At 43.8% G+C, this 15,915-nt stretch overlaps 1 protein-coding gene across 1 annotated transcript; it reads right to left on the bottom strand.

Annotated features, from left to right (window-relative positions):
• Positions 1–228: 228 nt before the first annotated feature.
• On the bottom strand, positions 229–9,788 carry LOC126094962 (sterile alpha motif domain-containing protein 1-like). The gene is made up of 2 exons (XM_049909617.1): positions 9,620–9,788; positions 229–722 (listed from the first exon to the last, which is right to left on the bottom strand). The coding sequence occupies exons 1-2, from the start codon at positions 9,786–9,788 to the stop codon at positions 229–231; spliced, it is 663 nt and encodes a 220-aa protein (XP_049765574.1).
• Between the last annotated feature and the right edge of the window lie 6,127 nt (positions 9,789–15,915).

Raw genomic sequence — 15,915 nt, forward strand, 5'->3', positions numbered from 1 at the left:
GACGGAGATGGTGGAGAACTTTTTTTGAAATAGCCTATGTATCTTCTGTCGTTACAGAATTCTCACTCCCTTCGGGCGACCACCTACAGAGTCTAGAAGCACTCGTCGGACTTTTCTTCGCGCCCAGTGGGAAATATTTCACGAGCACTTTCTCCGCAGATATCCCCGCGACAGCAGGAGCTAAGAGTGCCGTTCCGTAGCTCGGCCATATTTATCCAGCCGGGCTATTTATCTCGAGGGCTCCCGGCAATGAGGGTATTTCCATCCGGGGCGCACAAAAGGCTCCGGACGGGCAGAAGACGGCGGCGGCGGCAGCGGCGGCGGCGGCAGCGGTGGCGGACAATGCGACACTTTGCGGCGCGCCGCTCGGTCAGCAGAGCCACCGGCCGTCAGAGGCGCGCCGTCCATTCGGCTCTTTGTCGGCGCCGCCGCCGGAAGCAATTTCTGCGAGAGATTGTGTCGGCCGGCTGCGGACGTGGCTCTTTCTGGCCGCGCGGTGACGAGCTGTGACAGCGGGAAGCGCCTGGGACAGCCCGAGGCCCCTGCTGGAACGCGCGGAGGCGCGCCTTTGTAGCGGACACAGTGGCGCCTCTGATGAATTCGTAAGGGCCCGTCCTGTGAGTGACCTCGCGAGGCGCGCGCCGCCAACTGGCAGTCCTTTGAACCAACAGTAATAGGTCTCCCAGATGCGAGGTGGCTCAATATAATACGGGGACGAGCAGCTGCTTGTTACGTTGCGTAATAATTCACTCCTCCGAAGCGCGTCTATACGAGATGTGCACAGAACGCAACAAAGCTGCATCTCTGCCCTTTACAGTTGCTCGTACATGAGAAAGTTGGCGCTTCAGTAACGTACGGGTGATTTACAAAGTTTGAAGGCCACTAGAGTCCTAGTTTTACGTAACACCAAATTAAGAAATATGTTCATAAATATGTAGCCAAAATTGGTGTAATCTGCATAAACAAAAATTTAAATGTTCCTCCGTTCAAAATCGTTCATGGCCTAATTTCTTCACCGCCTAATTTCTTCACCGGCTGCTTTGAAATTTTGACATAACGTTCCATTTAAATAAGAGCATGTTTTAATTTGCCCGTTTTTAATATATGTAACACGTAGTGCTGTTTTTCTGGGGGAACGCCGGGGGATGCGTTACTTCACGGACGTAAATGTTTTATTTCATTTTTCCGTGTTGGTAATTGCAATACGAACGATGCCAGCACAGTTTTTGGTGGGAAAAGCGATGTCATTGACTGTTTCAAGCATTTCGAAGCTGCAGCAACCGTTCTCGACAACTGAGTCGCTGGCAGCCAGTTCGACAAGCATGTAGTTCCCTCGCCCGCTAATAGTGGGCGATGGTAGTGCTAAACGGATAAGCGAACGCTCAAACGCCGAGCTACCGATAGATGTCTCTATTCGCCGGCCGGAGTGGCCGTGCGGTTCTGGGCGCTACAGTCTGGAGCCGAGCGACAGCTACGGTCGCAGGTTCGAATCCTGCCTCGGTCATGGATGTGTGTGATGTCCTTAAGTTAGTTAGGTTTAAGTAGTTCTAAGTTCTAGGCGACTGATGACCTCAGAAGTTAAGTCGCATAGTGCTCAGAGCCATTTGAACCATTTTTCTTTTTTTGTCTCTATGGTCCCGCTACCATGATCCTTCACGATTCAGTGCCATATTTGTTTTGTTGTTCTTTATGCCATTTAGGGAGCCAAACAAGGTTATAAAAGATTTTTGTAGTGTAGTTTCTATTGTTATTGGTGACAGATGTGGATGGTTTTTGTTGTATTGAGTCTTTTAGTGTTGTTTTATAGGTTAAAATATGTGTTCGCTAATATTTCCTTGTATTGTTTTGTACGTTGGAGGGTTGATTGGACTCACCTGTTTCATTTGAGGTGTATTATAGGTCAATTGAAGTGTACGATACCATTTTCTTTTATTGTTTTGGGATTGATGGGAATCGCATGCTTCATTTGAGGTGACGAGGGGTCATACCTGTGGAAATTACGCCTTTTCGACTTTTTGTAACAGATTCCAGAGATACTCCATTATAACAGGCAGCAAGTATCTAACCTTGTTTTACTTTCCTGCCTTGCTTCTAGATACCACATTCTCTTGTATGTGCGGGTGTTTCTCGGTATCGCCTGCTTCATTTGAATTGTAAAGTCCACTGAAGAATCCGATACCATTATTTTTTGTAGTTCAACAAGTTGATGACGTCATGGCTAAAAGCAGACGGATGGTATACCATGCATCAGTTATAAGTAATTTTCGCTGCGTTATATCCAATGTCTGAGTACCCTCAAACTTTTTTTTAGGAAAAAAGCACTGGTAACACGTAAACAAATACATAACATATAAAGGAAAACAGTATTACCGAAAATATCGCAAAGTTTCGGACTAATTTTCTTGAGAACTTTACATGTTACTTTAATAAACGTTCGCTATTCGTCCACTAGACTCAGAGGGCCATAGACACTGGTTCCCAGGTAGATGCCATGTTTCTTGACTTCCGGAAGGCGTTTGATACAGTTCCCCCACAGTCATTTAATGAACAAAGTGAGAGCATACGGACTATCAGACCAATTGTGTGATTGGATTGAAGAGTTCCTAGGTAACAGAATGCAGCATGTCATTCTCAATGGAGAGAAGTCTTCCGAAGTAAGAGTGATTTCGGGTGTGCCGCAGGGCAGTATCGTAGGACCGTTGTTATTCACAATATATATATATATATATATATATATATATATATATATATATATATATATATATATATATAAATGACCTTGTGGATAACATCAGAAGTTCACTGAGGTGTTTTGCGGATGATGCTGTAGTATATCGAGAGGTTGTAACAATGGAAAATTGTACTGAAAATGCAGGAGGATCTGCAACGAATTGACGCATGGTGCAGGGGATGGCAATTGAATCTCAATGGAGACAAGTATAATGTGCTGCGAATACACAGAAAGAAAGATCCTTTATTATTTAGCTACAATATAGCAGGTCAGCAACTGGAATCACTTAATTCCATAAAGTATCTGTGTATAGGCATTAGGAGTGCTTTAAAATGGAATGACCACATAAAATTAATCGTCGGTAAAGCAGATGCCAGACTAAGATTCATTGGAAGAATCCTAAGGAAATGCAATCCGAAAACAAAGGAACAGTACACTTGTTCACGCACTGCTTGGATACTGCTCACCGGTGTGGGACCCGTACCAGATAGGGTCGATAGAAGAGATAGAGAAGATCCAACGGAGAGCAGCGCGCTTCGTTACAGGATCATTTAGTAATCGCAAAAGCGTTACAGAGATGGTAGATAAACTCCAGTGGAAGACTCTGCAAGAGAGACGCTCAGTAGCTCGGTACGGGCTTTTGTTGAAGCTTCGAGAACATGCCTTCGCCGAGGAGAAGCAGTATATTGCTCCCTCCTACGTATATCTCGCGAAGAGACCATGAGGATAAAATCAGAGAGATTAGAGCCCACACAGAGGCATACCGACAATCTTTATTTCCACGGACAATACGAGACTGGAATAGAAGGGAGAACCGATAGAGGTACTCAATGTACCCTCCTCCACACACCGTCAGGTGATTTAGTGAATATGGATGTAGATGTAGACACATCTTCATCTACATAATGACTCTGCGATTAATAAATAAGTGGCTGGCAGAGCCAACCACTCAGTTAACTTTTTGTGCAAGGATTTCTTTTATTTCTTCATGATGACCATTCCTCTCTATGTAGGTGGACGCCAACAGAATGTTTTCGCAATCGGAGGACAAAGTTGGTGATTCAAATTTCGAGAGAAGATCCTGCTCCAATGTTTTAGTGATTACGACCCCAATTCAACTGCCGTGTGCGTGGCACTCCCTGCCCTATTTCCATATAGCACAAAACGAGCTGCCCTTTTTTGAACTTTCTCGATGTCCTCCGTCAGTCCCATCTCATCCAGATCCCACGCGAGCAGCAGTACTCCGGAAGAGGGTGGACAAGCGTGGCGTAAGGAATTTCTTCAGTAGGCCTGTCGCACATTCTAATTGCTCTGGCGATAAATCACAGTCTTTGGGTTGCTTTACCCACAACATTATCCACGTGATCGTTCCAATCTAAGTTATTCATAACTGTAATCTCTAAGTATTTAGTTAAATTTACAGCCTTTTGATTTGTGTGATTCATCGTGTAACCGAGATTCAGCGTATTGCTTTTGTGCTCATGTGGATGACTTCCCATTTTTCATTTACAGTGAACTGCCACTTTACGCACCAGCTAGTTAAATCATTTTGCAGTTGATTTTGACCGTCTGATGACGTTACAAGACAGTAAATGACACATCAAGGAATCAAAGAAGAAGCCGCCTGGTAGAATTCTGCAAAGAACATTAGTTAATCATAGCTAACACTTGTTGTGAGAATCATGATACAAGGTTGTATACCTGGAAGAGGCCTGGAGACACTGGAAGGTTTCAGATACATTATGTAACGGTACGATTAAGGAACCAGATTTAAAATATACGACATTTGCAGGGGCATATGTGGACTCAGACCACAATTTATTGGTTATGAACTGTACACTAAAACTGAAGAAACTGCAATAAGGTGGGAATTTAAGGAGATGGAACCTGGATAAAATGAAAATGCCGGAGATTGTAGAGAATTTCAGAGAGAGCACTAGGGAACAATTGACAAGAACGGAGGAAAGACAGTAGAAGGAGAAAGGGTAGCTTTGAGAGATGAAATAGTGAAGGCAGCAGAGGGTCAAGTAGGTAAAAAGACAAGGGCTAGTAGAAATCAAGAGGAACAGAAGAGATATTAAATTTAACTGGTGGAAAGGAGAAAATACAAAAATCCAGTACATGAAGCAGGCAAAAAGGAATACAAACGTCTCAAAAAGAGATCGACAGCAAGTGCAAAATGGCTAAGCAGAGATGGATAGAGGACGAATGTTAGGATGCAGAGGCATATATCACCAGGGGTAAGATAGATACTGCCTAAAGGAAAATTAAAGAGACCTTTGGAGAAAAGCAAACCACCTATATGAATGGCAAGAGCTCAGATGGAAAACCAGTTCTAAGCAAAGAAGGGAAAGCAGAAAGGTGGAAGCAGTATATAGGGGGTCTATACAAGGACGATGTACTTGAGGGGAATATTATGGAAATGGAAGAGGACGTAGATGAAGATGAAATGGGAGGTATGGTACTGAGTGAAGAATTTTACAGAGCACTGAAAGACCTGAGTCGGAACAAGGCCCCAGGAGTGGACGACATTCCAGTAGAACTATTGATAACCTTCGTAGAGCCAGCCATGACAAAACTTTACCATCGTGTGAGCAAGATATATGAGACAGGCGAAATACTCTCAGACTTCAAGATGAATATAATAACACTATTCCAAAGAAATCAGGTGTTGACAGGTGTGAAAATTACCGAACTACACTCCTGGAAATGGAAAAAAGAACACATTGACACCGGTGTGTCAGACACACCATACTTGCTCCGGACACTGCGAGAGGGCTTTACAAGCAATGATCACACGCACGGCACAGCGGACACACCAGGAACCGCGGTGTTGGCCGTCGAATGGCGCTAGCTGCGCAGCATTTGTGCAACGCCGCCGTCAGTGTCAGCCAGTTTGCCGTGGCATACGGAGCTCCATCGCAGTCTTTAACACTGGTAGCATGCCGCGACAGCGTGGACGTGAACCGTATGTGCAGTTGACGGACTTTGAGCGAGGGCGTATAGTGGGCATGCGGGAGGCCGGGTGGACGTACCGCCGAATTGCTCAACACGTGGGGCGTGAGGTCTCCACAGTACATCGATGTTGTCGCCAGTGGTCGGCGGAAGGTGCACGTGCCCGTCGACCTGGGACCGGACCGCAGCGACGCACGGATGCACGCCAAGACCGTAGGATCCTACGCAGTGCCGTAGGGGAACGCACCGCCACTTCCCAGCAAATTAGGGACACTGTTGCTCCTGGGGTATCGGCGAGGACCATTCGCAACCGTCTCCATGAAGCTGGGCTACGGTCCCGCACACCGTTAGGCCGTCTTCCGCTCACGCCCCAACATCGTGCAGCCCGCCTCCAGTGGTGTCGCGACAGGCGTGAATGGAGGGACGAATGGAGGCGTGTCGTCTTCAGCGATGAGAGTCGCTTCTGCCTTGGTGCCAATGATGGTCGTATGCGTGTTTGGCGCCGTGCAGGTGAGCGCCACAATCAGGACTGCATACGACCAGGGCACACAGGGCCAACACCCGGCATCATGGTGTGAGGAGCGATCTCCTACACTGGCCGTACACCACTGGTGATCGTCGAGGGGACACTGAATAGTGCACGGTACATCCAAACCGTCATCGAACCCATCGTTCTACCATTCCTAGACCGGCAAGGGAACTTGCTGTTCCAACAGGACAATGCACGTCCACGTGTATCCCGTGCCACCCAACGTGCTCTAGAAGGTGTAAGTCAACTACCCTGGCCAGCAAGATCTCCGGATCTGTCCCCCATTGACCATGTTTGGGACTGGATGAAGCGTCGTCTCACGCGGTCTGCACGTCCAGCACGAACGCTGGTCCAACTGAGGCGCCAGGTGGAAATGGCATGGCAAGCCGTTCCACAGGACTACATCCAGCATCTCTACGATCGTCTCCATGGGAGAATAGCAGCCTGCATTGCTGCGAAAGGTGGATATACACTGTACTAGTGCCGACATTGTGCATGCTCTGTTGCCTGTGTGTATGTGCCTGTGGTTCTGTCAGTGTGATCATGTGATGTATCTGACCCCAGGAATGTGTCAATAAAGTTTCCCCTTCCTGGGACAATGAATTCACGGTGTTCTTATTTCAATTTCCAGGAGCGTATCAGTTTAATAACACATGGTTGCGAAATACTGACACTAAATCTTTACAGACGAATGTAAAAACTGTTAGAAGCCGACCTCGGGGAAGATCAGTTTGGATTCCGTAGAAATGTTTGAACATGTCAGGCGATACTGACCCTACGACTTAGATTAAGGAAAGGCAAAACTACGTTTCTAGCATTTGTAGACTTAGAGAAAGCTTTTGACAATGTTGACTGGAATACTCTCTTTCAAATTCTGAGGGTGGCAGGGGTAAAATACAGGGAGCGAAAGGCTGTTTACAATTTGTATAGAAACCAGATGGCAGTTATAAGGCTCGAGGGACATGAAAGGGAAGCACTGTTTGGGAAGGGAGTGAGACAGGGTTGTAGCCTCTCCCCAATGTTATTCAATCTGTATATTGAGCAAGCAGTAAAGGAAACAAAAGAAAAGTTCGGAGTAGGAATTAAAATCCATAGAGAAGAAATACAAACTTTGAGGCTTGACGATGACATTCTAATTCTGTCAGAGACAGCAAAGGACTTGGAAGAGCAGTTGAATGGAATGGACAATGTATTGAAAGGAGGATGTAAGATCAACATCAAAAAAGAAAAATGAGGATAATGAAATGCAGTCCAATTAAATTAGATGATGGTGAGGGAATTAGATTAGGAAACGAGACACTCAAAGTAGTAGATGAGTTTTGCTATTTGTGGAGCAAAATAACTGATGATGATCGAAGAAGAGAGGATATAAAATGCAGACTGGCATTGGCAAGGAAAGCGTTCTGAATAAGAGAAATTTGTTAGCATCGAGAATAAATTTAAGTGTCTGGAAATCCTTTCTAAAAGTATTTGTATGGAGTGTAGCCATATATGGAAGTGAAACATGGACGGTAACTAGTTTAGACAAGAAGAGAATAGTAGCTTTTAAAATGTAGTGCTACAGAAGAATGCTGAAGATTGGATGGGTAGATCTCGTAACTAATGAGAAGATACTGAATAGAATTGGGGAGAACAGGAATTTGTGGCACAACTTTATTACAAGAAGGGATCGGTTGGCAGGACACATTCTGAGGCATCAAGGGATAAACAGTTTACTATTGCAGGGAAAGGTGGAGGGTAAAAATCCTAGAGGGAGACCAAGAGATAGATACACCAAGCATATTCAGAACGATGTGGGTTGCAGTAGTTATTTGGAGATGAAGAAGGTTGCAGAGGATAGAGTAGCATGGATAGTTGCATCAAACCAGTCTCTGGACTGAAGACCATAGCAACAGCTATTGACACCTTCCTCCGCAAACAGTCTAAGAGGGTTGCTCAGATTTTCTCGTGAATCATTTGTCTAGAATAGGAGCAGCAAAGAATCTGAATTTGCAGTAAAAATAAACTGGGCTCAAGGTCAGAGAGTGGGAAGAACAGGGTATGGAGGGGTGAAAGGCAGTGGACTTGGAAAGTGCAAACGGCTAAGTCAGGAGGAGATGAAGGTAGGTAGGAGAAGACAGACATAGAAAGGAGGGAGGAGGTAATGGACAGAGAGAGAGGACTAGGGAGGTGAAGGAGGGGATGGGAGAAAGGGAGAGAAGGAGACAGACAGAGAAAGGGGTGCTGAGGTGATGGGGTGATGAGGTGATGGAGGAAGGTAGGGCGAGATAAATCGTGCAGGAGACGAAGGAGAGAGAGGGTGTGTGTGGAGGAGGTGGACAGAGCGGGAGGAGAGGACGTGACAGCCCAACAGAGGGGGAAGGAGCAGAAGATAGACAAAGAGAAGGAAGAAGGACACTAGAAGTGTATTCAGTTGCCATACATATTAGAAACGTGTGCTTTCTTATTTCTTTCTTTCCCATTTAAGCAGACTGTGCCACAGCAGCACATGGCCGGGAGCAGCTAGTATGTAAACAAATATGCAACGAAGCAGAGTTATGTAAAAACCAAAATGTTAACGTTTTGCTAGAAAATATAAATTCAGAGGTATAGGCTAGTCAGATATCTAAAGAATGGTTCAAATGGCTCCGAGTACTATCGGACTTAACATCTGAGGTCATCAGTCGCCTAGAACTTAGACCTACTTAAACCTAACTAACCTAAGAACATCACACACATCCATGCCCGAGGCAGGATTCGAACCTGCGACCGTAGCGGTCGCGCGGTTCCACACTGTAGCGTCTAGAACAGCTCGGCCACACTGGCCGGCAGTCAGATATCTATGTTAATTCTTAATCATTTCAATTCTGCTTCAGAATATTGAAGTACAAGTGCCTCAGCCAGCCGCTGTTGCGGAGCGGCTCTAGGCGCTTCAATTCGGAATCGCGCTGCTGCTACGGTCGCAGGTTCGTATCCTCCCTCGGGCATAGATGTGTGTGATGTCCTTAGGTTAGTTAGGTTTAAGTAGTACTAAGTCTTGGGGACTGATGACCTCAGATGTTAACTCCCATAGTGCTTAGAGTCATTTGAACCATTTGCACAAATACCTCCTATTCAAAGATCTGAGTTACAGCAGTGGGATGCACACTTATTTAGAATGAACCTCCCCAAATGTGTTCCCACGCAGAGTCCTTTGTCTGACAGTATGTCTCTACAAATACAGAAAGATTACTCATCTTCACAAGAAGTCAACTGTGCATATTTATACAGAGGGTACTGGGAATAATATTGTCATGGGTTCTACAATTTCACTATTAAGTAAGCGAGACAAAATAACGAGAGTATCCAGGGCTCTTATTCAGCGAGAACTACATCACCCATTACCCTGGTTGTATCTGCTCTTCCAAACTGCGTCTTTCACTTACCCGCAGCCTCTTGGAAAGGCATACTTGAAGTCTCCAGTTTCTGAGTACTGTCGAGAAGCCAGCTGATGTCTCTTGCGATGTATGAAACTGAAATGAGCACTTTAGAACTACTGGATGCTGACAGGGATTCACTCACGAACACTGCATGATCAAAAGAAAAGTTCTCCATCACTTACTCCACAGCTGTAAAGTGCTTACTGTAGACACTCACACCTTCAGCCCATGTTTTCCACTATGTTACCACTAGCTCCGGATGCAGAGGTGAGTCAGAGAGCTGCTGCTTATAGATATGATCACGATAAGGATATTTCAGGAAAACTGTTTTCGTTGCTGATATCAGAGTATTTACTTCTGGGAATTAATGTCTAACTGTCTCTGCCACTCGTTGTAATGCATCGTCCGTTCATGTAACATGCACTGAGTTAGGATCAAATACATAAAGCGATTTCTCGGCTTTTTAACATGTATGGAGCTGTACCTGTGCACATCAGTATCACCTTACCTACTTAACGCCATCTGGCCATAGTACCTTCAGTACGTCGTTAATGAATCTAGCAACTGTTGAGCTATTTTTTGCCTCGGAACGTTTGCAATAATTAAAATGTTTTTTTTTTTTTTTTTGTGCAGCCTCAGTATCGAAGTTGCCCACAGTTAGATTAGCGATGATACGGAAAACGGCATTTGTTGTCCTGATTTTTTCCAGTATGTAAACATAGCAAGAATCCAGGTAATTCTTCATGAGGGAGGAGAGTATGTTCGCTGCTAACAGTACCAGAAACAGTTCTTCATAAAATTCTCTATTAGTCGATATAGGCTGTATGTAGAATGTGTTTCGTTGAAGAAATCCCCTGTGTATTCCTAATTTGTAGATTGCTTCGTAAATGTTCAGACTGATATTTCATTGTACATCCTATACATTTATCACAAATTTGGCAAAGGACAATGTTACTATCAGCGGTTATAGCACTATCAACAGATGTACCCATGCCAGCAGGAGTGGCCGAGCGGTTCTAGCCGCTACAGGCTGGAACCGCACGACCGCTACGGTCGCAGGTTCGAATCCTGCTTCGGGCACGGATGTGTGTGATGTCCTTAGGTTAGTTAGGTTTAAGTAGTTCTAAGTTCTAGGGGACTGATGACCTCCGATGGATTTGGGCAATCCCAATAGGACGTTGCCACACCCCACACGTCCAGAATTCATACAGAGTGGCTCCAGGCACACTCTTCTGACTTTAAATACCTCCGATGGCCACAAAACTCCTCAGACACGAGCATTATTGAGTATTTCTGAGATGTCTTGCAACGCGCCGTTCGGAAGCCATCTCCACCCTCTCGTACTCTTAAGGATTTATGGACATCCCTGGAGGATTCGTGGTGTCAATTCCCTCCAGCGCTGCTACAGACATTAGTCGAGTCCTGGCCACATCGTCACTGCACTTCGGCGTACTTGTGGGTGCCCTACACGGAGTTAGGCAGGTGTACCAGGTTTTTTTTAATTTTTGCTCTTCAGTGTATAAAGAAGCAGAATATGTAATTACATAAAAATCCTTGCTCTAATGATCAATCAGACGTCTTCAGTTGAAACTCTGTGCGAGTACAATTACAATGTACAGAAACGTAGAGAAGGTGGAAATGAGACACATCTGCAGAGAATGTTGTTTGCCATAACAGTGATGATGGCCTCCGTAGCCGGCTGTCAGGCCAATAAAAAATTTAACAACTATGAAATTAAGCAACGACACTGTACCACACAAGAGGCTCGTAGTAAAATTGCGTGCTTACGGAATATCGTCTCAGTTATATGACTGGATTTGCGATTTCCTGTCAGAGAGGTAGTAATTGACGGAATCATCGAGTAAAACAGAAGTGATTTCAGGCGTTTCCCAAGGTAGTGTTATAGGCCCTTTGCTGTTCCTTATCTATATAAACGATTATGGAGACGACTTGAGCAGCCGTATTCGGTTGTTTGCAGATGACGCTGTCGTTTATCGACTAATAAAGTCATCAGAAGATCATAACAAACTGCAAAACGATTTAGAAAAAATATCTGAATGGTTCGAAAAGTGGCAGTTGACCCTAAATAAGGAAAAGTGTGAGGTCATCCACATGAGTGCTAAAAGGAACTCGTTAAACTTCGGTTACACGATAAGTCAGTCTAATCTAAAGGCCGTAAATATAACTAAATACCTAGGTATTACAATTACGAACTATTTAAAATGGAAAGAACACACAGAAAATGTTGTAGGGAAGGCTAACCAAAGACTGCGTTTTATTTGGCAGAACACTTAGAAAATCTAACAGACCTACTAAGGAGATTGCCTACACTACGCTTGTCCGTCGTCTTTTAGAATACTGCCGCGCGGTGTGGGATCCTTACCAGCTAGGACTGACGGAGTAGATCGAAAAAGTTCAAAGAAAGGCAGCACGTTTTGTATTATCGCGAAATATGGGAGAGAGTGTCACAGAAATGATACAGCATTTGGGCTGGTAATCATTAAAAGAAAGATGTTTTTCGTTGCGACGGAATCTTCTCCTCCGAATGCGAAAATATTTTGTTGACACCGACCTACATAGGGCGGAACGATCACCACGATAAAATAAGGGAAATCAGAGCTCGTACGGAAAGATATATGTGTTCATTCTTTCCGCGCACTATACGAGATTGGAATAATAGAGAATTGTGAAGGTGGTTCGATGAACCCTCTGCCAGGCACTTAAATGTGATTTGCCTAAAGATCAGGGCTCGATTCCCGATAGCTCCTCGGATTCTTTTTGAGGTAGGGAGACCTGGTGCGCAGGCCAAATGTGTAGCTCCTCAGTTGAAGAAGCAGCGGCATCTCCAGGATTCATCTGCGGACAGTAACGGCTGGAGGGATAAGGCGGCATACTGATCCCATGTCCCATGATCCTAGATCGCTCGTCATACCGCGCCTTGTAGACAGCGCTCTGTCACTGGCAACAGGCATAGTTGCTATTCCGTGAGTACTGGAGGTAGCCATGACCGGTATGCATTTGTCTTATCTTTTTAGTAACTTACTGTCAATTCCAGCAAATGGGCGAGGCACGTGACTCCAGGTACCTACCCTATGTGCTACCACACGAGAATCAAAGCCAGTTTTGTGTTATGATATCGTGTGTTTGTGTTTTAATAACGTAATGTTTACGTGAACTGCAGGTTGTGGTACGTTTCTGAACGGGTACTGAGGGGAAGAAGTGGATTACAGAATGAAATATGTAGGTTGATACATAAGAAACTGTTCATGAATGAGTAGAACCCGCTTCCTACGGTTTCCGTACAAACTTAATTATGTATATAGACAGTTCATCCATCCCAGGAGTCGACAATGTCGACGTTTTTTGCCTGTTATCGACATTGATATCAGGCCTGAGAATATTTGAATTTTGAAGCCGTATATCGAATCACAAAAGAAATAATTTTTGAGTGGTATAATTAAAAATAAACAATTTTCTAATATTTTTACCTTTACTTTCACTGCGAGACGTCGTTTATTGCCAAATTATATTATCATAGGCAAACGAGATGTATCCTATAGGTTCTGATAACCGAGTTAACGCATGTCAATATATGTGACATGAATTGTAGAATCTTTTGATTCTAGGCGCTGCAGTCTGGAACCGCGAGACCGCTACGGTCGCAGGGTCGAATCCTGCCTCGGGCATGGATGTGTGTGATGTCCTTAGGTTAGTTAGGTTTAACTAGTTCTAAGTTCTAGGGGACTAATGACCTCAGAAGTTGAGTCCCATAGTGCTCAGAGCCATTTGAGCCATTTTGAACCAATCTTTTGATTGCCTTGACTTATAAGCTTACATTTATTACAAAGGCGCCTTAGCCTGTGACATAAAGTTAAAATTGATACGACTCCGCGTTCATAAGAAAAACGGTACGTAACAGACGGAGGGACAGACATATAATCGGGTAACAAACGTCCAAATTTTTTTCTTGTGCTATAATTACACATTAACACTTTTAGCATTTTTCCTTTGGTTGTACTATGGAACACTGCTTCTCGCCAAATTTCATGATTATAGATCAATGGGAAGTACCCTACAGATTGTTATGAGTGACTTTTCGTGTATCAAAATACGTGACATGGTTCAAATGGCTCTGAGCACTATGCGACTTAACTTCTGATGTCATCAGTCGCCTAGAACTTAGAACTAATTAAACCTAACTAACCTAAAGACATCACACACATCCATGCCCGAGGCAGGATTCGAACCTGCGACCGTAGCGGTCGCTCCGTTCCAGACTGTAGCGCCTAGAACCGCACGGCCACCCCGGCCGGCAATACGTGACATAAATGGACGTATCTTTCGACTGCATTAATTTAGAAGCTTCAATTTTTCCCACCACCTAGGGTTAGTAGGACTTAGTGACATAAATTTCATCGTCTACCCATTCCAGAGAAAATGGGCTCTTAACGGTCGGACGTACAGACAGACAGACAACGAAGTTTCTACCGATGGAGGTACAGAACGTTAAAAAGACCTTGTACTCGTATCTTCGTAACGAAGGAAGTTACAGGAAATAAGAATCATGCTGGTTCATGTCCCCGTGAATGGTAATCAACATTTACTTGATTAATTCTTCATTTTGTCTCTGGAAAAGAAGGTGTTTAGGAAAGTCAAGGTAAATGAGATATCATGAATATAATACGAATGTTCTCGAATGTTAACGAGTGTTTCCAAACGTTCTAAAATACAGCTTGAAAAGGCACATATCGTATTGATCTACAATCCAGCAACATCACCTTAACACATGAACAGCTCATAGAAAATGTGTATAGGGTTGTATAGTGAAATTTTCTGATAATTCAACACACAAATTACCGAATAATATTTTGGGAAGATAAAAAATACTTAAACCGATTGATTTAGTGATGAACCAAGACCAAATTATCGACAGAACACCCAAAAACGTACAATGTTTCCTCTATGTCCTCGCAAGAAAGCATCTAAGCGTCATGGGAGCGGAAATGTTAAACGGCAAGTTAGTTCTTGTACCACTAATTCCACTCATTTAGAAAAACTAACAAATAAGCTTCAAAAGGTTCCAGATTCTGGTAACATCTGCTTACTGCAAGGTATCAATAAAGCACGAGTACTGCGCAGTGAATTTGAAGGAATCGTGTTTCCCTTGCAGTCAACTATACGTAGCGTGTCCGTGTCTTGGATAAAACTTCTTGCACCCGAAAAGTTTGTAAGAATATTCTTCGCATCAGTTAGATGCTGTACAACAGAGACGTTCAGTTACACATTTCACTACAATTCAGAAAACAAAGGGCCCAACAGGCCAAGGGAAGCGGGTACGATTGAGTAACCACACTTATAAATTAAGCGTGGACTCATGCACCAGTGGAAGAACTAGGGGTGAAACATAATGTTACAAAATGACAGATAGAAAAGGCTCCTTCTCACGGTACAGTAACAGAAAACAAGCGCAAGCAATAGTAATCAGAAAGTTTTCTCTATTAGCTCGGACCAAGAAAAATTCCAATAATTCAACAACAGACAACATTCTCCAAGATAAGGACCATTGCCAGTTCTGTAATTTCAAATAACCTGAATCAAACTGTAGATGACCACACGTAAAATTACCCAAATACGACGGAGTAACTGTCGTATTATGTAAAAGTATGTTATTACATGTTAAAACATACAATAACATTATATTACACAATACTGGTGCTTTGAAATAAAGTGATATGAAAACTGTTGATTTCGGGTACATGAACAAATTCTTTATTACAGCTACTCGCGCAAAATGTACTTTTATTTCCGCTTAAATAATCGCACAAGAGACGTATTTATCGGTGAGCTTACGCTGTTATTAGTGACTATGAATGACAGAAGTTCTGGGTAGTATTTAACAGAATTTCGTTAGGAAGAGTGTCTGTCGTTACACTGGTCTGCGTTTGATAGTGATGGAATCAAAATGGAGGTACATGGTGTTAAATGCTCTTACTGAACAGATAGGCTAAGCGAATTGTACGTAACAAACAAACGAGGCTCTAAACAAGAAGAAGATGTCGAAACTGAAGGAAGGTTTCCACTTTCTTGAGTAGTCAAATCGAAAAAGAGACTAAAGACATACCATATAAGGAAAGGCGCAGTGGGAAAAATATCATTTAAGAGAACGATACGTACTGGGAAAGGCGAAAATGACGGGAACGAAATGAAAAGTAATGGATAGCTTAAGAAAATTACAGGGGCGAGAAATATGTGCCACAGATATTGCAGTACTGGTGGATAGCCAAGGAGGCTGAGGTGCATGT

Source organism: Schistocerca cancellata, chromosome 8 (genome assembly GCF_023864275.1).
Source record: "Schistocerca cancellata isolate TAMUIC-IGC-003103 chromosome 8, iqSchCanc2.1, whole genome shotgun sequence".
Classification (NCBI taxonomy): domain Eukaryota; kingdom Metazoa; phylum Arthropoda; class Insecta; order Orthoptera; family Acrididae; genus Schistocerca; species Schistocerca cancellata.

Bases quoted from the DNA above. Each gene is read 5' to 3' on its own strand.
- LOC126094962 (XM_049909617.1), bottom strand. From the start codon at position 9,788: ATGGAGAACTTTTCTTTTGATCATGCAGTGTTCGTGAGTGAATCCCTG. The intron at 723-9,619 runs GTAAGTGAAAGA...CGTAACAAGCAG, and splicing joins GCCTTTCCAAGAGGCTGCGG to CTGCTCGTCCCCGTATTATA.